Source organism: Aedes albopictus, chromosome 2 (assembly GCF_035046485.1).
Source record: "Aedes albopictus strain Foshan chromosome 2, AalbF5, whole genome shotgun sequence".
Classification (NCBI taxonomy): Eukaryota; Metazoa; Arthropoda; class Insecta; order Diptera; family Culicidae; genus Aedes; species Aedes albopictus.
The window spans coordinates 389446309-389469427 of NC_085137.1; the positions used below are offsets into that span (position 1 = coordinate 389446309).

The 23119-nt window shown below is 40.5% G+C and overlaps 2 protein-coding genes across 4 annotated transcripts in view; both read right to left on the bottom strand.

The window, feature by feature from the left end:
• The window catches only part of LOC109404591 (lactosylceramide 1,3-N-acetyl-beta-D-glucosaminyltransferase), a 142742-nt gene extending 140150 nt beyond the window's left edge, over positions 1-2592 (bottom strand). For all 3 annotated transcript variants that reach the window (XM_062853187.1, XM_062853186.1, XM_062853185.1), the window contains exon 1: positions 2041-2592. The gene's annotated coding sequence lies outside the window, so the exon portion shown is untranslated. The remainder of the gene's footprint in view (positions 1-2040) is intronic.
• Positions 2593-18961: 16369 nt separating this feature from the next.
• On the bottom strand, positions 18962-20206 carry LOC134288872 (succinate dehydrogenase [ubiquinone] cytochrome b small subunit, mitochondrial-like). The gene is made up of 2 exons (XM_062854787.1): positions 20186-20206; positions 18962-19889 (listed from the first exon to the last, which is right to left on the bottom strand). The coding sequence occupies exons 1-2, from the start codon at positions 20204-20206 to the stop codon at positions 19590-19592; spliced, it is 321 nt and encodes a 106-aa protein (XP_062710771.1). The 3' UTR covers positions 18962-19589.
• Positions 20207-23119: the final 2913 nt, after the last annotated feature.

Consider the following 23119-nt stretch of genomic DNA (forward strand, 5'->3'; position numbering starts at 1 on the left):
TCAAGAATTCTTCCAAAAACAGTTCCGGGATATCTTTCTAAACATGCCTCAGAAAATTTCTGTGAAGGTACATATCATCATTTTTTCATCAAATTCATCAAAAAAAATCTCCATAAATTTCTACAAGGAATGTTCAAGAAATTATTTCGAAATGTTCTTCAAAAATTTTACGAAAATTCCTCGAAAGCATACTCCTTACGAAGTTTATCCAAGAGCTTCTCCGAGGATTTCCCTGAAATTTCTGCGAAAATTCCTCAAACATGTTTCCTCCAGAAATTTCTCCTAAAACTCTTAACAGGGAACCCTCCAAAAATTTCTAATAAAATAAAAATAAACATTTTTTTCCTGAGTATAATTCTAAGGCGCTGTCTATAAACTACGTAGACTCAATTTTGGCAATCTCTCCCTCGTAGACTTTCGTCCATACAAAATTTTCGAAAATAATTTGTATGGACCGTAGCCTTTGGCCAGACCCCCCTCCAAGTCTACGTAGTTTATGGAAAGCCCCTAAGATCCCTTGTAGAATTTCTGAGAGTACCTTTTAGATAATCATCAATCTATGATGCTAATTAATTATGGAAGAATACGATTCTGTCGACAAACTATACAGGGTGTTAGGTTCCTGAGTGCAAACTTTTTAAAGGGTGATAGAGGACCATAAATGGTGAAAAAAATTGTTCTACGCATATGATCAAATCTCAACCGTTACATAGTTATCGAATTCCCAATGTTTTTGACTCTTATTGCCTTAACTGGCTGTAACTTTGAAATGGTCAAACTTATCGCAGTTTCCTTACCCTTATTCGAAAGATTATTAAATACTCTATCAAATGGCATCTTTGAACCGATTGGTTTAGTTAAATAACTAAGTTTTCTAGAGCAAATAGCTCAAAAGTAGTGTGTTTTAATTTGTTTTTGTCAATTATCTATAAAAATACGTAATAATTTAAATTCTTTCTTTGGCAAAGTTGTGGCCTCTACTCTACAATTCGTTCTTTGACATCAAAACTCTATCTCTTACCGTTTTCTTGCAATTTTGATTTAAACGTCGCATTTTAGATCATAAATTTGCAATAATCGTCATGGTGAGCACTTTTTTGCGCATTGTGCCGCACATTTAAATCAAAATTGCAAGAAAACGATAAGAGTTAGAAGTTTAGCGTCAAAGAACGAACTGTAGAGTGGAATAGGGGCCACAACTTTTCCAAAGAAAGAATTTTAATTTATTAGGCATCTTTCAAAGATAATTGAAATAAACAAATTAAAACACACTTTTTTTAGCTATTTTGCTCTGGAAAACTTAGTTATTTAACTAAACCAATCGACTCAAAAAATGACATTCGATAGAAAATTCAATAAGCTTTCGAATAAGTGTAAAAAAACTTCGATAAGTTTGACCATTTCAAAGTTATAGCCAATTAAGGCAATATGAGTCAAAAACATGGGGAGTTCAATAACTACGTAACGGTTGAGATTTGACCATATGCGTAGAACATTTTGTTTCATCATTTATGGTCCTCTGTCACCCTTTAAAAAGTTTGCACTCAGGAACCTAACACCCTGTATAATTATGTTACGCATTGATAAAGTATTGATTAATTAAAATTGAAATAAGTAAAACTATGACTGAGAATAAGGTGCCGATTAATATTTTCAGGCTTTTTTATGTCCCATACTGTATTAAAACAAACCCTTCTGAAGGCACGTAACCCAGAGCTCGAGCGCTTGCTACTGTATGTACCACCAGGGTGCGAGGCCGCCATTTTTAAGAATCCAACATCTGTATGTAAACATTTGTGTATCCACAAAGGATTCCATTGTGGATACACGATAGATGTTGGCTCCTGTCAGATGCATTAGGTGGGATTAGGGTTGCCACATACGTGGTATGTACCTACTCCTATTTTCATCCGCTGCGGCTCCCCGCGATAGAGCTGTCAATGAAAGCAGTCTCTAATTTGCAAATCTTGCATCACTCGGGCGTTCACTTTTCAACTTAATTTTATTTATCAAACAACGCTCAGCGGAGAAAACACCTACCCGTCCGTCGTTCCCCGGCCAACGCACAGCAGTAGTGACAGCAGCAGCAGCAGAATCTGCTCTGCAATCCTTTCCTTCTTTCTCCTCTCGGTTACACCGAGGTTTTTGCTTTCTTCTTCTGGTCGGCGCGGCACTTCTTCACCCACGGATCTATTTCTTCTCTGTATCCCACTTGGCTGCACTTTTCTCAACACTCCAAGACTTTCTGCGGTGGTGTGCAATATTGTTTTGCACAACAGTGAAAAATCGCTTCCGCCACTTGCACCTGAAACCGCGACACCCGAAATACTTGTGGTTTTTAAATAGTTTTCCCCCTCTTTGGCTGGGAAATCCGCACGGATAAAACGCTCACTGACTCTTGAACTTGACAGACTCGGACTCGGACACTATACAAGCGGATGGGTCAGGGGGAGGTGCAAAAATGCAGCAGCAAAAGGAAAATACACTAATCAACCCACCAACCAACACGGCGCAAAGGAGAACCACGAAGTCATTTACCGCACCAGAACACAACCGAACCGATCGGCACTCGCAGTGGGACTGAGCAGGCGGGCGTCGCGTCGAACTGACTGAACGAAACACTGTGCTGGGCTGGCTGGCGTCGCGTTGGCTGGGCGATTTAGCGGTTCCCAAACGACGCAAACGCACTGTAATCAGTGTTGCCAACCTTCCAGATTTATCTGGATTTATCCAGATTTTTGAGGTCCCATTTTGCAAAAATCTGGAAGATCCAGACATTTGTTTCCGGAATTTGTAAGGTTTTGCCCGGAATTTGTAGGGGTTTTTCACACGATCCACACTTTTCCAGACAAAACTTGGTAAATCATCCAGATTTTTCAAAAATTGACCTGGCGTCCCTGACTGTAATCAATACACGATTACACTGCCCGTCGGCATACAAATATTTAAATGAAGCCTCCAAAGAACACACAGTCAGATCTCGGAAGCCTGCAGGCTCTTCTATATATTTAGTAACTGATTGGGGTGTTATGCGAAGAATTTTGGAGTGTAGTTGGTCATTAATGACCGTCATATTTATTTGCATCACCCGACACACTTTCTATTAAAACTTTTCAAAATTGTCAATATTTTGTGCTGCTTACGGCTTCATCAACCGTCGCGACGCTCGCCTGCCGAAGATGAAGATCGCGCTTCTCCTCGGTGGTCGTCGGTGCGTCTTCGGAAACATTCAAAAAACGCTTTGCGACTTGCTGTCAAAACTTGTTCAGTCTCGACGACACTGCAAGTAACACTGAACAAAAAAGATTAAATCAAATTTAAACATATTTTGTTTAAGTGGAAGTCAAGTGCCCCACACCTCGCCCCACACAATGCATACGTTTGCGTGTGCGTGACAGTAGTTTGACACATTTCCCATGAGAAAACTATCAAAAAAACGCAAACCTCGACGGAACGGACGCTATGTGCTCCAGGCTTCAGCCTCCTGCACGCAAAGAATTAGTTTTACCCACAGACAAACAGACGTAACTCTTAGAGGAAATTCATCGTAAACTTTTGCCCGATGTCATTTTCATGAGCACACTGCCACCTGTTGGTAGAACGACACGCGACACTTTTGGCAACGATGGATTTCGATTTGACGTTATGCGGACACGCACACTACTACACAAATTGCCTGTAATTTTCGTTTGCATCATTCAGCAACGTGAACACTGGTAAACGTCAAAGCAATCTAACACTATTGTGGATTTAGCACCAAATTGGTGTCGCAAGTAGTGCGCTGTATATTCTCAATTTAGTTGAAAATCGGAGTTTTCGACTAGCGAAGTTGGATTTTTCTCCAAATCCATGCGTCGGACCTAACTTCGGAAGTGATGCGCTGTAGAGTAAACCTTGTCCGCTATATAGCGCACCACTTCCGAAGTTAGGTCCGACGCACGGATTTGGAGAAAAATCCAACTTCGCTAGTCGAAAATTCCGGGATTCAACTGCACGTACAATAGTAAATCTGATTCTCTATCCAGCTTTTTACGCTACGATGAGGGGTGATTCATTTTTGACAGATGCTGCCGACAGCCCTTGCAGCATCACAGTAGCTGAAAATTTCAGTTCACTGCTCTCGAATTGTCAAAAGTTTTCACATAGCAACGTTACCATTGTAACCGTTGTTATTGTAGTAAGAAATGCAACAGTTTTGGGTTTTAGTGTTATTTGGAATCTTTAATGCATTTTTTTTTCTTTTCAGGAAGGAAATAACTCAATCTAACGGTTTAGTAATGTCAGAGGATCTTGGGACATTGGGGAAAACCGATCAATTCTACCTCTTATCGCAGTGAAAAACCCGTTCAAGTCTTTTCGTCATTGAGTTCCATGATAGCACCCCTTAAGGACAATTTTAATCTTTTATTCCAAAAGTTGGGAAATATGCCAATAAATCTAAGGACTACCACAGAAATCCAACTAAGATCGGAATGAATAACCACTATTTTATCAAGAATATTGAAATCAATCCGTAAAGTGGATGGCTTGCATACTGCTATCGATTTTATGGGTTGAAACTCAGAAAATTATGAACTCCGAATCGAGCTTGATCCATAACGGCTCCGGAACTGATGCAAGAAACTGTTTTTTTTTTTTTTTTTTTATTTATTTTTTTTTTATTTTTTTTTATTGTATTAAGGACAGACTTGTTAGAATCGGGGGCCCTTTTCCCTTTGTACACGTTTGTCCATACCATCATATGGCCGAAATTTGTATGAATAGAAAACTTTAGCCAGAACCTATGTCAGAACCACCACCGCCGGCTCATTAAGTTTATGGACGAGCCCTTATGTGAAGTTGGGGTAAAACGGGAGGAGCTAATTCGTGACCATTTTTAGAATTTCCATCAGGAAGCACTTGAAGGACTACCACAGAAATCCAACTAAGATCGGAATGAATAACCACTATTTTATCAAGAATATTGAAATCAATCCGTAAAGTGGATGGCTTGCATACTGCTATCGATTTTATGGGTTGAAACTCAGAAAATTATGAACTCCGAATCGAGCTTGATCCATAACGGCTCCGGAACTGATGCAGGAAATGTTTTTTTTTTTATCTGTATTAAGGACAGACTTGTTAGAATCCCAAAATGGCCGCTACAATGGGCGGCATTGACACCTACTCACGATTTCGAGGGCACAAATCTCTTCGTAAACAGAATCAGCGCACCTGAGCTTCTTATTTTAAGCTTATTACAAGTGAGCAAGAACAGAATATTGAAATGCACTGTTCTTTGAAGCTTGCTTCTTGAGATTTGTGCGTCTGAAGTTTTGATGCACTGTTGAAGCGGGATTTCAAGACGTTTGTCCTTAACGAGATTTTTAGCCCTAGGCTAGTTCATCTCGGGACCCACGCTTTACTTCCCTTCCGAAGGAAGAACTCACATTTTGCGAGTTTGTCGGGAGTGGGATTCGATCCCAGGTCCTCGGCGTGATAGTCAAGTGTTCTAACCATCACACCAGGTCCGCTCCACAGCAGGAAATGTTTTGAAACATTTACAATCATTATACCAGTTGCTCAATGTTTACTCGTGATTGTTTGTTACACCTAGATGGAACACGATCACAGCCTAAAAAGAAATAATTTTATAATTTCATTTAATGTTAATATATTCAAATAAATAGCTTTGCGAAAGTTCAAGGTGAAAATTTTTGACAGCTTGTGAGCATTGAACTGAAATTTTTGACTGCTTTGATGCTGTATGGGCTGTCGGCAGCATCTGTCAAAAATGAATCACCCCTCATCGTAGCGTAAAAAGCTGGATACAGCTCAGTACTTCCGACGTTATGTTTAACACATATGAAAGGTAGCGGAAATCAATGCAGGTACTTCTGACACCAATTTAGTGCTAAATCCACAATAGTGTTTCTGGTGGAACAATCGCACAAATCAAATGAAAATTGAATTGATCGTTAAATGCATGTGCCAGGTCGTTTTGAAGAGTAATACGTCTGTTTGTCTGTGGTCTTTACTCTACCCACTTCCCATTGTTTCTCTTTTTCTCTTATTCAAATATTGATGATGATGATGATGATGATCATCATCATCATCATCATCATCATCATCATCATCATCATCATCATCATCATCATCATCATCATCATCATCATCATCATCATCATCATCATCATCATCATCATCATCATCATCATCATCATCATCATCATCATCATCATCATCATCATCATCATCATCATCATCATCATCATCATCATCATCATCATCATCATCATCATCATCATCATCATCATCATCATCATCATCATCATCATCATCATCATCATCATCATCATCATCATCATCATCATCATCATCATCATCATCATCATCATCATCATCATCATCATCATCATCATCATCATCATCATCATCATCATCATCATCATCATCATCATCATCATCATCATCATCATCATCATCATCATCATCATCATCATCATCATCATCATCATCATCATCATCATCATCATCATCATCATCATCATCATCATCATCATCATCATCATCATCATCATCATCATCATCATCATCATCATCATCATCATCATCATCATCATCATCATCATCATCATCATCATCATCATCATCATCATCATCATCATCATCATCATCATCATCATCATCATCATCATCATCATCATCATCATCATCATCATCATCATCATCATCATCATCATCATCATCATCATCATCATCATCATCATCATCATCATCATCATCATCATCATCATCATCATCATCATCATCATCATCATCATCATCATCATCATCAGCATCATCATCATCATCATCATCATCATCATCATCATCATCATCATCATCATCATCATCATCATCATCATCATCATCATCATCATCATCATCATCATCATCATCATCATCATCATCATCATCATCATCATCATCATCATCATCATCATCATCATCATCATCATCATCATCATCATCATCATCATCATCATCATCATCATCATCATCATCATCATCATCATCATCATCATCATCATCATCATCATCATCATCATCATCATCATCATCATCATCATCATCATCATCATCATCATCATCATCATCATCATCATCATCATCATCATCATCATCATCATCATCATCATCATCATCATCATCATCATCATCATCATCATCATCATCATCATCATCATCATCATCATCATCATCATCATCATCATCATCATCATCATCATCATCATCATCATCATCATCATCATCATCATCATCATCATCATCATCATCATCATCATCATCATCATCATCATCATCATCATCATCATCATCATCATCATCATCATCATCATCATCATCATCATCATCATCATCATCATCATCATCATCATCATCATCATCATCATCATCATCATCATCATCATCATCATCATCATCATCATCATCATCATCATCATCATCATCATCATCATCATCATCATCATCATCATCATCATCATCATCATCATCATCATCATCATCATCATCATCATCATCATCATCATCATCATCATCATCATCATCATCATCATCATCATCATCATCATCATCATCATCATCATCATCATCATCATCATCATCATCATCATCATCATCATCATCATCATCATCATCATCATCATCATCATCATCATCATCATCATCATCATCATCATCATCATCATCATCATCATCATCATCATCATCATCATCATCATCATCATCATCATCATCATCATCATCATCATCATCATCATCATCATCATCATCATCATCATCATCATCATCATCATCATCATCATCATCATCATCATCATCATCATCATCATCATCATCATCATCATCATCATCATCATCATCATCATCATCATCATCATCATCATCATCATCATCATCATCATCATCATCATCATCATCATCATCATCATCATCATCATCATCATCATCATCATCATCATCATCATCATCATCATCATCATCATCATCATCATCATCATCATCATCATCATCATCATCATCATCATCATCATCATCATCATCATCATCATCATCATCATCATCATCATCATCATCATCATCATCATCATCATCATCATCATCATCATCATCATCATCATCATCATCATCATCATCATCATCATCATCATCATCATCATCATCATCATCATCATCATCATCATCATCATCATCATCATCATCATCATCATCATCATCATCATCATCATCATCATCATCATCATCATCATCATCATCATCATCATCATCATCATCATCATCATCAATATTTGAATAAGAGAAAAAGAGAAACAATGGGAAGTGGGTAGAGTAAAGACCACAGACAAACAGACGTATTACTCTTCAAAACGACCTGGCACATGCATTTAACGATCAATTCAATTTTCATTTGATTTGTGCGATTGTTCCACCAGAAACACTATTGTGGATTTAGCACTAAATTGGTGTCAGAAGTACCTGCATTGATTTCCGCTACCTTTCATATGTGTTAAACATAACGTCGGAAGTACTGAGCTGTATCCAGCTTTTTACGCTACGATGAGGGGTGATTCATTTTTGACAGATGCTGCCGACAGCCCATACAGCATCAAAGCAGTCAAAAATTTCAGTTCAATGCTCACAAGCTGTCAAAAATTTTCACCTTGAACTTTCGCAAAGCTATTTATTTGAATATATTAACATTAAATGAAATTATAAAATTATTTCTTTTTAGGCTGTGATCGTGTTCCATCTAGGTGTAACAAACAATCACGAGTAAACATTGAGCAACTGGTATAATGATTGTAAATGTTTCAAAACATTTCCTGCTGTGGAGCGGACCTGGTGTGATGGTTAGAACACTTGACTATCACGCCGAGGACCTGGGATCGAATCCCACTCCCGACAAACTCGCAAAATGTGAGTTCTTCCTTCGGAAGGGAAGTAAAGCGTGGGTCCCGAGATGAACTAGCCTAGGGCTAAAAATCTCGTTAAGGACAAACGTCTTGAAATCCCGCTTCAACAGTGCATCAAAACTTCAGACGCACAAATCTCAAGAAGCAAGCTTCATCATGATGATGATGATGATGATGATGATGATGATGATGATGATGATGATGATGATGATGATGATGATGATGATGATGATGATGATGATGATGATGATGATGATGATGATGATGATGATGATGATGATGATGATGATGATGATGATGATGATGATGATGATGATGATGATGATGATGATGATGATGATGATGATGATGATGATGATGATGATGATGATGATGATGATGATGATGATGATGATGATGATGATGATGATGATGATGATGATGATGATGATGATGATGATGATGATGATGATGATGATGATGATGATGATGATGATGATGATTGATATGTCCGGGTATACTTCCGGAATAAAAGAGTTTGGTATACTTTCCTTCACTAGTTGTAGTTTATTAGGAAGTCAAACTTAGAATAATCAATCTACTGTCAGCCCCATCACTTATATAGTCAAGCGAGGGTTGCTGTGATCAAGTTTAAATATTTTTGGATACAAATGATTGCTGGGATCCAACATTTCCCCCCCTAAGGCTTCATCATCCAGTAGGGCTTGAACCGGGCCGGAAGTTGGATCATGCGCCGGCCTCTCTCTAGCATCGGTGTCGCTGGTTGAACTGGTTCGACTGGTTCTACCGGTGGTTCTTCATCTTCTTCTTCGTTACCGGCAGCTTCATCTTCCGATAGATCATCCGTCAGATAGGGATCTTCTGGATTCTCTTGAAGTGCTTCATCAAACCGCTGTGGCTCTTAATTTTCAAGTGGGATGGCGTTCGGTGGAGTCTCGGTTGGAATGGCCAATCCGAACCCGTCGAAAAATACAGAAAGTGTTGTCGGTTGATCTGCTGGAACGGTACAGCGTTCTGGAAGACGAGTCTTGAGCTGGTTGGCGTGCGACCGAATGAGTCGTTGACGATCTTCAAGGAACACGTTGTAATTGGGTTGTTTAGTGAATAAAATATTGCTATTTTCTATAGCCTAATCGAAAGAGTTCATTTTTCTGAGTATAACGTGATTTTATTGGATTCCTACACCTTTGTTTTGATTGTTAAATCAACAAAACAGTTTTAATTTTTGTGGATAGAATGACAGTTCAATCGCTAAAATGACAGTTCGACCCGAACAAAAAAAATTCCCCATACAAACTTAAAATGCATTTTAAAAACAGTTCCCGGACTTCAAAAATTATGAAATTTTGGATTTCGACTAATTTTTGGGCGGAGAATCCGATTATGAAATAATCCGGATACCCCTAAAGAACCCAATTGACCTTTCCAATCCTCTCGATCACGGTTGCTGGTTCCCACTGCCAGGAATTTGCCCGATGTACCTGGGCATACACGGGATCACCGTTCAGGAAACTTCTCTGGAGTGCGCCGTGCTTCTTGTTGAAAGTGGCGTTCTGTTTCGTCCTGCCTCTGGACTCGGTGTTGGTTCGTTCGGTTGGTCGGAGCATAGAAGACACTGTTCGAAGCGGTCGGTTGAACATCATCTCGGCCGGAGATCTGCCGTCCAGGTCACCGGTTGGTGTAGTGCGGTAGACTTGAAGGAAAGTGTAGAGTGCTTCCTCGAGTGTTTCTCCCCCCGAGCGAATTTTCCGCAGGCTTCGCTTCAACGTGTCCACGAATCTTTCCGCTAATCCGTTTGATTGGGGATGGTAGGGAGCGGTCCGGATGTGGTGGATACCTTGACTGGTACAGAACGCTTGAAATTCGTGGCTCGAAAATTGAGTGCCGTTGTCGGATACGATTACCTCTGGAACGCCGAACGTTGCGAATGATTGGTTCAGCAGTTTGATGGTGGTTTTCGTTGACGTGGACTTGGTTACGTGCACTTCGGGCCATTTTGTGTAGGGATCGACTACCACCAGGAAGTAGACTCCATCTACTGGACCTGCGTAGTCCACGTGAATCCGGGACCAGGGTTTGGCCGGAATGGGCCACGATTCCAATGTCGTCTTCGTTGGAGCCTTGCCTGCTGTTGAGCACGGTACGCAGCGCTTGACGTAGTCCTCAATCTCGTTGTCGATGCCGGGCCAGTACACAAAGCTTCTTGCAATTGCCTTCATACGTACAATTCCGGGATGACCTCGATGGAACTGATGCAGGATCTTCTGTCGAAACGTCTCGGGAACGACGATCCTGTCGCCGAACATCACGCACCCGTCGACTACGCTGAGCGATTCTTGTCTGTGGAAGTAGGGTTGAACTGCAGTGGTGAGATTCTTGGAGCAGGCGGGCCAGCCATCACGGATGTGCTTGATAACGGTTTGAAGTGTAGCGTTCGTCGATGTTGCCTTCTGCAATGCCGGGAATGCAACCGGAACCTTTTCAGTTGCGTCGGAAAGGATGCTTGACATGTCCTCCTCCAGGGTGAGTGCCGCAATAACATATTCCTCCTCTGGTTGGTTGGTTCGGTCGATCAGCCGAGACAACATATCCGCACAGCCAAATTCGTTCGTTGAAACGTGCTGGATGTCGAAGTCGTAGTTGAGCATCGTGAGTGCCCAGCGCTGCAGCCTGTTCGCAGTGTGCAGCGGAATGCCCTTCTTGGATCCGAAGATGGACAATAACGGCTTGTGGTCGGTCAGCAACGTGAAATGCCGCCCGAGCAAATACTTGTGGAATTTTGTCACCGCATGGTCCACTGCACGAAATTGTGCTGGCCTGCTTACTCTCACAGAAAATTTGACGTTTGAGCGGTGCCGACACCTCTAAAACGTCAAAATTCGTGTGAGAGTAAGCAGGCCAGCACAATTTCGTGCAGTGGACCATAGACTAATCCGAGTGCCTCCTTTTCAGGTTGTCCATAGTTACGCTCCGCAGGTGTGAGCGTTCTTGAAGCGTGCTGCACGGCCTTCATGGTGCCATTGGGAAACTGATGGAAAATCACCGCACCGATTCCACTGCTTGATGCGTCTGCCGCCACGACGATCGGTAGTTTGGGATCGTAATGTGTCAGCAGTAAGCTTGATTGCAGCACCGTCTTGAACTGGTCGAACGCTCTCTGGCATTCTGGGGTCCATCGCCACTTGGATTCCTTCTTCAGAAGCTGGTCCATCGGATGACGCAATTCGTGTAAGTTGCGTACGAATCGGCCATAGAAGTTGATTGCGCCCAGGAACGATCGTAGCTCGGAAACGTTGTTTGGAGGTGGAATTGCTACGATGGCCTTCACTTTCTCAGGATCAGGACGGATGCCTTGTTTGTCCACGATGTGTCCCAAGTAGCCGAGTTGCAGTTGGAAGAAACGGCACTTCTCAGCTTTGACGTGGAAACCGTATTCCTTCAGCCGTTGGAACAGTAGGTTGAGCGTGGCCAGATGTGACTCCATGTCCTTCGAGAATACGATGGCATCGTCGATGAAAGAGCGGACGCCGGGTATGTCCGCAATCATTCCATCCACCAGACGTTGGAATGCTCCCGGTGCTGACTTCACTCCTGGAGCCAGACGATTGAATCTGAACAACCCCCGATGCGTGTTGATGGTGAGCAGATGCTTGGAATCGTCGTCAACCTCGAGGTGCAGATAGGCGTCGGAGAGGTCGATGATGCTGAAGATGGTGCTACCGTTGAGTTGAGCGAAGATTTCCTCCGGGTTGAACCGGCCGCCTGGGACAGAAAACAGGTCTGGAATTTGATTTGAGATAGAGCTTTACCTTCATTTTCTTGCAGTGCCCCAGGGAGTCGTTGAATACGTCCGCGTGCTTTGCTCGAAATTCACGTACGTGCTGCTCGACCGGCTTCGCTTGCACTTGGTTGCAGATCGAGTCGATGGGTACGGACCACAACTCAAACAGTTCGATCCAGTCGATGCCAAGGAGGTTGAGGTTGGCTGCCGTCGTGACGAAGCATCTTCCTTGTCCACTCTTGCCGTTGATGCTCACTTCGCACTGGAACTCACCTATCAGAGGAAGCGGCTTGCCCGACGCGTTCATGGCTTCGATGGACGGTTTCTTGATTGTAGGCTTACCCAGGTAGTTCCAGGTTTGCTTCGAAATCACCGTGATGTCGCTTGCTGTGTCCAACTGCAGCTTGGTTGCCACGCCGTTGATAAACGTTGGCACGTACTTCCGCTTGCTGGAGTGTTGTGCGATGTGGTTCACGATGTACACGTCCCGGGATTTCGCTTTCCTTGGGTGACTTGCTTTTTTCGACGATGGCTTCTTCTCCTCCCCGGGTGGGTTTGGTTTCGTCCTGGAGAAGCAGCCACAGTAGCCTTCCTTGTGGCCACTACGGTTGCATTGTTTGCACTGGTGGTTCGAGAAAGGGCAATCCCGAACGAAGTGCATCTGGCCGCATTGCCAGCAAGGTGTGCGAGGCGTCTTACCTTCCGGTTTCGAGGTCTGCTGCTTTCGAAAAGTTCCCTTGTTCTCCTGCACCGCGTGCACCGATGGCTTCGAGCTTGACTGACGCTCGATCATGGTGGTGTCCGCCTTGAGATTGACGAGCCGCTGATAGTCGTCGATCAGATGTTGGAGAGTAACGGGAGCTTCGGGGGTTTCAGCCTCTATCCGGGAGAGTAGCCTGGCTCGGATGTCCGCGTAGCAGTGGGATTTGAGGCCACAGACGAACACCAAGCATTTGAACTGGTCAATCTTCACATTCTTGAAGTCGAATTCTTCGCAGGCACGGTTGACTTTTCCTCCGTAGCTGATGATGTCTTCTGCTTCAGATTTCACCAGCTGCAGGCACTGGTACCGCTTGTTGAAGATGGACGTCTGCGAGCCGAAAATTTTCTTCAGGGTTTCGACGGTGTCGTTGAAGTTGACGTCTCTGGGAAGCTTCGGCAGGATGTAGTTGGTTTACCGCGTGTGAGACGGTGTGTCCAACTTCCGCAGCAGCAAACGTACACTGAAATGAAAACTCCATTAGTTTTTATGTGCGGAAAGCAGATAAAAGTGAATTGGTGGCTCAAATCCTCATTTTATGTGCAGCATTTAGATTTTAAAGTGTTTGCATTGAATATAATTGAGTTGCACATATTTTTCATATGTACAGCTATAAATTCTAAAAATGATTCATTTACAACCTATGTTAACTGAATATAAATTTTGAGTGTATTGCTTGATATTTCAAAACGTTCAAAACATTTCAATAACGGAAAAATGGTGGAGCAAAAAAGAAAAAGACTTTTGTTGCTGGTCGAGTTTTTTGCCGATATTTCAAGTCTCCCGGTGGAATTCCTGCAGTTTTTTTTAAGGTAACGTATTTTAATCATTTCTTTTAAGTAATAATAATCAAAATATGCCAACAGATACAGATCGAGGTTACAACGCGGCAAAGCATCTACCAGCGGATTTTTGCTTGGAGACAAGAGCCCGTAAGTATTTATTTGTTTTTGATTGATAAAATAACATTTGATTTAAATAAACGTTTTCTTTCAGGGTTTTGATATTATCAGCTTTGCTGAAGTGGAGGTGCTGCTCGTGAAGCAAAAGCGCTGAAACGGATGAGTTTGGTAGTAGCACAATTAATACGCCGCGCCATCGCGGTCTTCTGGGGAGAAAGCTCCAGCCTAAAGAAGCCCAAAGTACCAGAAAAGGTGGTTCCGCATTTGAAGGAAAATTACCTCCGGAGTTGTGCATGCCAATGACGCCAATCACGGAAACAGCAGATGCGACAGTTTGACAACACCATCAGAAGCGAGTTCCCACCGTATCATAATGAATCTCCTCGTCCTTCTACCCACATCGAGTAGCTTTTTCATTAGGCCCGGACAAACCCTGTTGGAAAGCTATATCACCGAAAGATCCAAGCAATCACCCTCAAAATCACCATTGTTTCTAAATCTAGCTCCAAATACATTATTTTCATCATAAAATAGTTAGTCTGATGTTTTTTTATTTCTAGAAAATCACTAGTTTTTATTTGTGATCACATATAAAATGCAATAGGTTCACCTTTGAAATGACAAAGCACACCCGCATAGAGAAATACAATTTGTATTACAGTCCACACAGTATGTCTCCTTTATCTGTTACTATTACTGTACCACGAACTGTCGCTTTTCTGTTGAAACTATGAAACTCGAAGTGTTCGACCATAAAGAACGGTTTATGTAATCCATTCCAATCTGTAACAACATATCATACTGTGCAGAAATTGTCAAATAATATAAGGATGAAAACTCGGGAGGCATGGTGGCAATATAGAATAACCTTTTCTCAAACGGTTTGTGATTATATTTGCGCAACACAAGTACACATGTGTATTTCACTGTATGCCACATAAATTCGACAGTTTGCCAAATAGTTGCATACATTGGTATTTGTAACGTCCGGACTTGGCAGTTTCCAGATTTGTTGAAAAAAAAAAAAAATACAAAATCTTTCGTGAGGTCCCTTGCCAGCTGAGTGAAAAACAATCTGGAGTTTGCTGCGGTTAACGATTTGAAGCGCCTGCGGAGCGATCTGCATTAAACAGAGGTAGGTTTTGCGTGATTATTTTATTTTGTTTTTGTTGGTATGTATAACTCATCGAATCAATTATTTTACAGAGTTTGCAAACTTCGCAGGGTTCCACAAAAAACGAGATGAAAAACAGTCATCCTGCTGTATGTTTAAATTGTATGGGAAATCGGCTCCCATCGGAGGAAGATCCCCAGTGGGCTTTAATCGCCATAGATGCTACTGGGCCCAGGTATGGATGCCTCGCAAGTCGGATAGTTCCAGCTCCAGCAGATATCACCATGGACATCATCATTGGCCATTCGATCGGAATCACCCGAGGTGCTCGTGGAGGATTTCATGCACACAGGATCCACCGCTTGGATTTATGCGTTGAGGACGTTCGACAAAAGTAATGCGTTTTGGACGAGGTCTTGAGGATGAGATCGATAATAAATATGAAAAATTTGATTGAATAAAAAATCACTGGAAATAATTAGCTTTTTATTTAAACGGTTTCAATACAATTTAACCATATAGCATACATTTCAAATACCATAGACGACAATAAATCAACAATACCACATACAGTGTTCATTCTTTTTTATGGTTTATTGTTTAACTGCTCTTTAACCATTTGCTATGCAGTGAATTGTCTGAAAAAGTGGATTATAAATTGACCGTATGCTTTACTGTTTTGCGAAAAATTTGTTCGGGAAAATGGGCGATTTTTTATGGTAACCTATCTTAACCGCCTATTCCACATACTGTAAATTGGCGGATTACCGTTTGTCAAATAGGCAAATCTGTACATGGAATGGTTAGCTTACTGTTATCTCCGGCAGTCTGAGAAATGGTTAAATGACAATTGCTAATGGTCACATACAGTATGAGAAACAATGCATTTACTGTTCGTGATTATGCGGGCACACCTTTATTATTTATGTGCATTGCATGTAGAAACTAAGATGGGCTAGAAATCTGGTTCAATGTGCAAGGCCAGTGAAATTTATGTGCAAAGCTTGATTGCAAAAATCTATGTGCGCGGCATATACAAACTAGATGCGGATTATTTTTAGTGTACCTTGGCAGCATCCTCCAGGTTCCTGGCATCCGAATCGAAAAGATCTGCGTACCGGCTGTACCACTTCTCAAAGGTGATGCCATTCTCCGGGTCGAACGAAAATTCGCTGATGTTGGTTGCCAAGGCTTCGAGTGTTTGCTCCAGGTTGCTAGGGGCTGGTGTTGGTTGCGCTAGCTTCTGCAGGAGCGCTGCCATCTGGAGTATTGCCTCTTGAAGTTCCGCCATCGCTTCGGTTCTTGAATCCTCGTCGCCAGCTGATATGTCCGGGTATACTTCCGGAATAAAAGAGTTTGGTATACTTTTCTTCACTAGTTGTAGTTTATTAGGAAGTCAAACTTAGAATAATCAATGTACTGTCAGCCCCATCACTTATATAGTCAAGCGAGGGTTGCTGTGATCAAGTTTAAATATTTTTGGATACAAATGATTGCTGGGATCCAACAATGATGATGATGATGATGATGATGATGATGATGATGATGATGATGATGATGATGATGATGATGATGATGATGATGATGATGATGATGATGATGATGATGATGATGATGATGATGATGATGATGATGATGATGACAAGACCCCCCTCATTCAACCCAAATTTGAGAATACCTACATTTACTCAAAATTGGCTTATTGGGCTCAAGGACCCCCATTGGGTAGATGCATCTCTGTTTGTTTTTGACAACATCGGTGGGGAAAAGAGGGAAAACAACCTAATTTTGGGTAACTAGTTTATTCGATATACTCAGCTTTGAGTAAAATCGACCCAAAAATTAGGTAGTTTGATTTCTCCGTGTGGAAAGTAGTCGCCATAATTGTGTTTTTCTTGCAACGCACAATATTTAGGTATAGGCGAAATTTGTTCCCAGTTGACAGTCAACTTACACCCCTGGTTTCAACAATGCGATACATATTGTTACCAAGGGGGAAGATAGCTCGACTCAGAGCTGCACTTTGTAGATTGAGCAACTCTGAGCTGCTCACATTTTGCTCTGAAAAGCTTGATGTATCCGGCTACTTCGATTCAAACTTGTTAAACCCGCAGGGACAAGAATGACATTTTCACTTGAGTTGTGGCGTGGATGCAATCGAATATGAGTATGGTTTCCGAGAATACTTTCGTTGACACCGTTAAGCATCGTCGATTTAATCACATCCTTTCCCGGTCAACCATTTCACAAACTTCGTTAAAGTTCTTTACCATAATGTAAATATTAATGTCGACTATTCTTTACTAGTTAGTTCGTTACAAAAATTCAAACAACTTCATCGATCGATAACGAAACTTGAAAAATATCCTTTATCGGTCATTAGATAAAAACCTTTACCGAAACGTAAATTTATTTCGTTAAATTCCATGTTGTCGCTGGAACTTTGGTTTACTTCATGAATATTTATCGGAAAATATTCATTTTCCGATATCAACGTAACTTTGCATATTGGTATCGAAACACAAATATCAGTCACGATGCTCCTTTATCGTTCTGCTCGGTATCGTTCGATGAAGCTGAGCAAAGATATTCTGATACTTTGAATGACAGGATGAATGTTTTGGTTTTGCCCGAGTTAGAAAAAAAATGAAACCAAAGTGAAAAGACGGTTTCTCCCTGAGGAAAAATGTTTCTTAGGTCCGGATAAGGCCGCATTTCACCGGATTGCTCCCCGAGACAGGACAGGAATTGATACTGTCGGTAGGTACATATGAAATTTCATTCGCAGTAGGAAGCCACTGCGCCGCACCGCCGTGTTGGATGATTACCCCTCCGACGATTGCCGTGCTCCAGAAAAACTTACTCCTGCGCTAAAGGTTGACCGGGCGGGGACCTTTATGAAATTATGTGGATCTTATTTGATTTGAAAAATTGAGGTTTCCCAACAAAGATTCAGTTTATAAATGCTTGATAAACCTTAGCTCTGTTGCACCTTTGGGAACTACTGTAAATTACTAATTGGTAATTGGTTCTATGTTTGAATATTCAAATTTGAAGGAATATATGCCTTTGGCCAGCCATAATCTTAGTAATAGACCATTCCCGTCTGACCTAACCCCCCTGTTTCATATTTTTCATCGAAAGATAATACTTTTTGATGATTATTCCCGTTTTCAGATTTTTGTTTCATGCGCTCCTGATTTTCATACAAATTTTCAAAAACTGAGAAATTCACCACTTTTTAAAATAAAAATCATCATGCGAAGTAGTTTTTAGTAACCCTAAGCATGGTGAACTTTTTTTCACCTCTCAGAAAATGCGCAACACTTGGGAACTCTATCGATGTTTGTTTACAATCTGAAATGTCAAACTTTGTCTCCCAACAAAAAAAAAAACTTCGGAGAAAACTCCACAAGAATTCTTCCGAGGACGAGGAATCTCTAGTTTTATACATTTGCGTAGGTAATATCTAAGGTTTAATCGAATGTGATACTGAATTGTGATTCTTCTTTTCAAGCTCGACACCTAGAAATTATCTCAGCCGCGCAGAAGTGATGAAAACAACGGGACAAATCGTTCCAGTTGTGGGATTTCCAGAACAGAGCTCCTATGCAGCGAGTACGGCGTTGAAAAGCGAACCACCTGTCGACGGTTTAGCTATTAATGGCGGATCGAAAGCCAATGGACCGGATCACTGAAAGTCATCCGTCCCTCCTGCTTGTACAAATTTTCGGAAGCTGCGCTGGAAAATCTGGCGTCGTTTTATTCGCTGTCGCAAATCGAAAAAATGTTCCGGTGAGAAACCAAGTGTTCGATGCGGGCTCGAATCTTTATGTTAGCAGTATTACAGTTTGCAGAGTGTCGCCAGGTGCGAAAGTTTTAGTGAAATCGAAACCATCTCGGCTGGAACGCCAGGCGTTGGATAACCGATAATAATTTAGATAAAAATCAACTTTGTTATGCAAATTTGACTTACGCGCACGGATCGCGTCCAAGTGTGGTGATCTGAATTGTTTTCCAAAGTTTCCCTAAAGTGAGCGACGACGCCGGGATCAATCAATTAATAGATGCCGCCGACTTTTTGCGTTGCCCGGTATTAAGGCTTCGGCTTCGTGAGCCAGATCTTCCGGATGGCGATACTGATGTCATTGTGGATGAAGTAGAATTGCCCTTCAAGGTTAGTAGCGGAAACGACCAGCAGCAGATCGTGGCAGATCTTCGGGACGGCCGCTTCGAACAGGATCGGATGCACGTAGTCGGTGACGGTGACTTTCAGAACCCAATACTGATGTATGACGATACTGACGGCACTTAGAGTGTCATCAGCTTGCGAGGAGAACATCAGTGCTACCAGGAAGATTCCGAGCAGTATTACGGACAGTACCCGTTTTGCATTCTACAGTGTAACATGGTTTCCGGTGGAGCCCGACGAATCGGATTGGCGGTAATCTGCAGAAGGCTGGCCTAGGCCATCGACGCAGCCGATTTGGCGGCTGAGGCCGTGCCGGCGTTTTGCAATGAAGTCGGGAGTGAAGTTCCAGAAGGACAATCGCACGCAGCACAAAGTGAAGAACCATTGTTTTAAGTTTGGTTTGCCAAAATCGATATTTAAAAATTGAAGCGAATCGGAATCACCCAACAAGTTTCGCGTGTGATACAAAGGTCTGAGTGTGTGTCAACCTATCGAACTACCATAGGAGTTAGGTGCACCATCTTGTACCCCTGGGTTGAGGGGCACGATGATCACTCCCTGTTTTGTATACAATCAAATGCTAATTAACTATTCTAGTCAATGATGAAACATACCTGCAACAACCAATGAGAATTTGAGGGGATTACGGGGTTTAATTTGTAGGGAACTATGGAGTCTACTGTTATGGAATTTTTCAAGCTAATAAATTGAAAATTAATGACAAAACCTTATGCATCAAAACCGAGAAAACCAAAATTGAGATTCGTGTTGTTTATCATTTTTATTATGTTTTCATCAGTAGTTGCTTATTTTGCCCCACCCTACTATCGATTTTCTTAAGTGTACCGTAAAATGGGATGTTAAGAATTCATGGGGTGTTAAGCGTTAAGGGATTCATCTTCACACACTACTTTGAAAAATCATCAAACCGTATAAAAATTTATTTACTAATTCCAAATTCGCTTAAAATGTCTGTTGAAAATAAAGGCATACTATAAGGATTACCACTCATGAAAATACGTTTTTAACTGGACACTAGACATCAAAAATAGAACGGTATTGCTTTTTCTCAATTTCGCTAACAATGAAACATTCATTTGTGAGGTCAGAAATATTATTTAGAAACATATGTGAGTAATCGTAAACTCATTTGAAACAAAACTAGGGTAAAATATTTTATGTAAATAAATTGGTTTTTGAACACCTACAATTTTTGTGAAAAAAGTCTAGTTTCATAAACTGGTGGGGTGTTAGGGGATTAGGGGGTTGTGGGGCAAGATGGCCACCCTAAGTTTAGGCGCCTTGGGAGCATATACTTTCATTAGAATATGGCTATTTAACACTCATCCCCTTTGTTTCATGTCTTTTCTATCTTATTAACACAAAAAAGGATTTTATTTTGCACTACAAATGCAAACACTCAAACTTCAAACACTATTTTATAGCAGATTTTTCAAACTGATAGTAACTTTTTCGCACATTATAAACATAAAGCATTGTTTAAAAACACAACCCATGCAGAAAATATTTTTGTGTTGCGAATTAATGCTTGAAAGACAAGGTGGCCATCTTGCCCCATATGGCCATCTTGCCCCACAACCCCCTAAATTTCTCATATAACTATTTTATTTGTATCTCGAAGTTTTGAGGCGATTGATTCATTCTATAACATTTACTATTCTGAATGACGTATTACGGATCTCATTTTGGGTCATAGACATCTCAACAGTTGCTATGATGGATGGTAAATTCAACTGATACAATTTAAATCTTTAGAAACAAGTGTTAGATTGATACATACACACTTATTTCAGAGTCACTTGTTCGACTGTTCTATTTTCGGTACAAGTTCGGATTACCGAAGTTCAGCACAGTTTATCGAAGTTCGGCTATTTTTTACCAAACGTTCGGTAAACATTACCGATGATTCAGTAGAGTTTACCGAACGTTCGGTAATTTTTCGACGAACTTCGGTAATATGTTGCTGAACATTCAGTAATCTGAACTTTTACCGAAAATAGAACAGCTGAATACGGTACTTTATTTTAAGTTTGTACAGTTAGAAAATTGACCAAATATTAATTACTCAATGCCGCAGTAGTCCACTCTTCACAGAAGTTTGTGTTCTTTAGGTGTTTTGTTATGTTTTAACGAAGTCGTATTCTTAAAAATAGATTTTTCGTCTATTTTCTTATTTAAATATGATTAATGATTAGCGCTAAAACATGACAGCTTTTTGAAAATGTGGAATATGTTCACTTGTTCCATATATTATGTAAACCAGACTGCCACTAACTCTTGCAAAATAAAATATTTATGAAGATGACTCATGGCTGCTAAAATATCTCAGAATCTAAAATGCGACCTATCAACGATGCTCCAGAGTAGAAATATCAGCATTGAATACACAGTTCACATCCTGGGCCATCTAATGATGCTTGCATATAAAGCATTTCAATATAAATGAGTTTTTAAGTGAATAAAAAACTGTAAGTACACATCCTTAGTATACAACCTGTTGGTCAGTCTGAACTATTCAATTTGGTTACTCTAAATAGTAACTGTGAATAATGTGTTTGTCAAAAATTGAAGCCACTCAGGTACAATTAACGGTATTTTTTTCATATTTCGAGGCTTTAGGGAAGATTCAAATATTACGTCCATCATTTTTTGGGATTTATAGACCCCCCTCCCCCCTCTGTCACGCTATTTTCCTATACCTAATACACGGACTGTAACACTTTTCTGGACCCCCCCCCCTCCCCCAAATGTTGGACGTAATTTTTGAACGTTCCCTTAACAAAAAAAAAATCATATATCAAGGTAGATGACAATAAAACATTCCCTGCACCTTCAGGACTATGATAATCTTTTCCGGTGATGTTCAAGAAATATTACAGTTACTGTTTACAATTAATCAATTTTTATCTTTCTTTGAAATATAAGAACTTTTACATTTATTTCCTTAAATTCCTTATAATGGGGTGTTATCATATTTTCCAAAAATTCGCACATTTTGTAAAATATCTCCAATTTCACCAAAAAATCTTCAATTTTTGTAATCTATATGCGTAGCAGGCAGCAAGACAATGATCGGACTGCTTTTCCTGAAAGTTTTAGGAAGTAGAACTCATGAATTAATGACGACGAAGTTTTTTTCCGTCCCTTAACATCCCATTTTACGGTATATTTTTTCAACAAAATTATCATACAAACATTCGAAATATCGAAGGAAATATCTAGGAAAAATATAGATACCCACTACGTTGTTATTTTGATTCCCAAAACCTTAGTTTAAGACAGCTGATTCTTCTAACATTTCCCCAGTTCATGACCACTTCATGCATTTTGATTAATTTTTCAAGGCAAACGGCTTTTTAACTAATATTTTGTCATCAATTCATTGGATTTGAGATAATTAAGCTACACTCAAA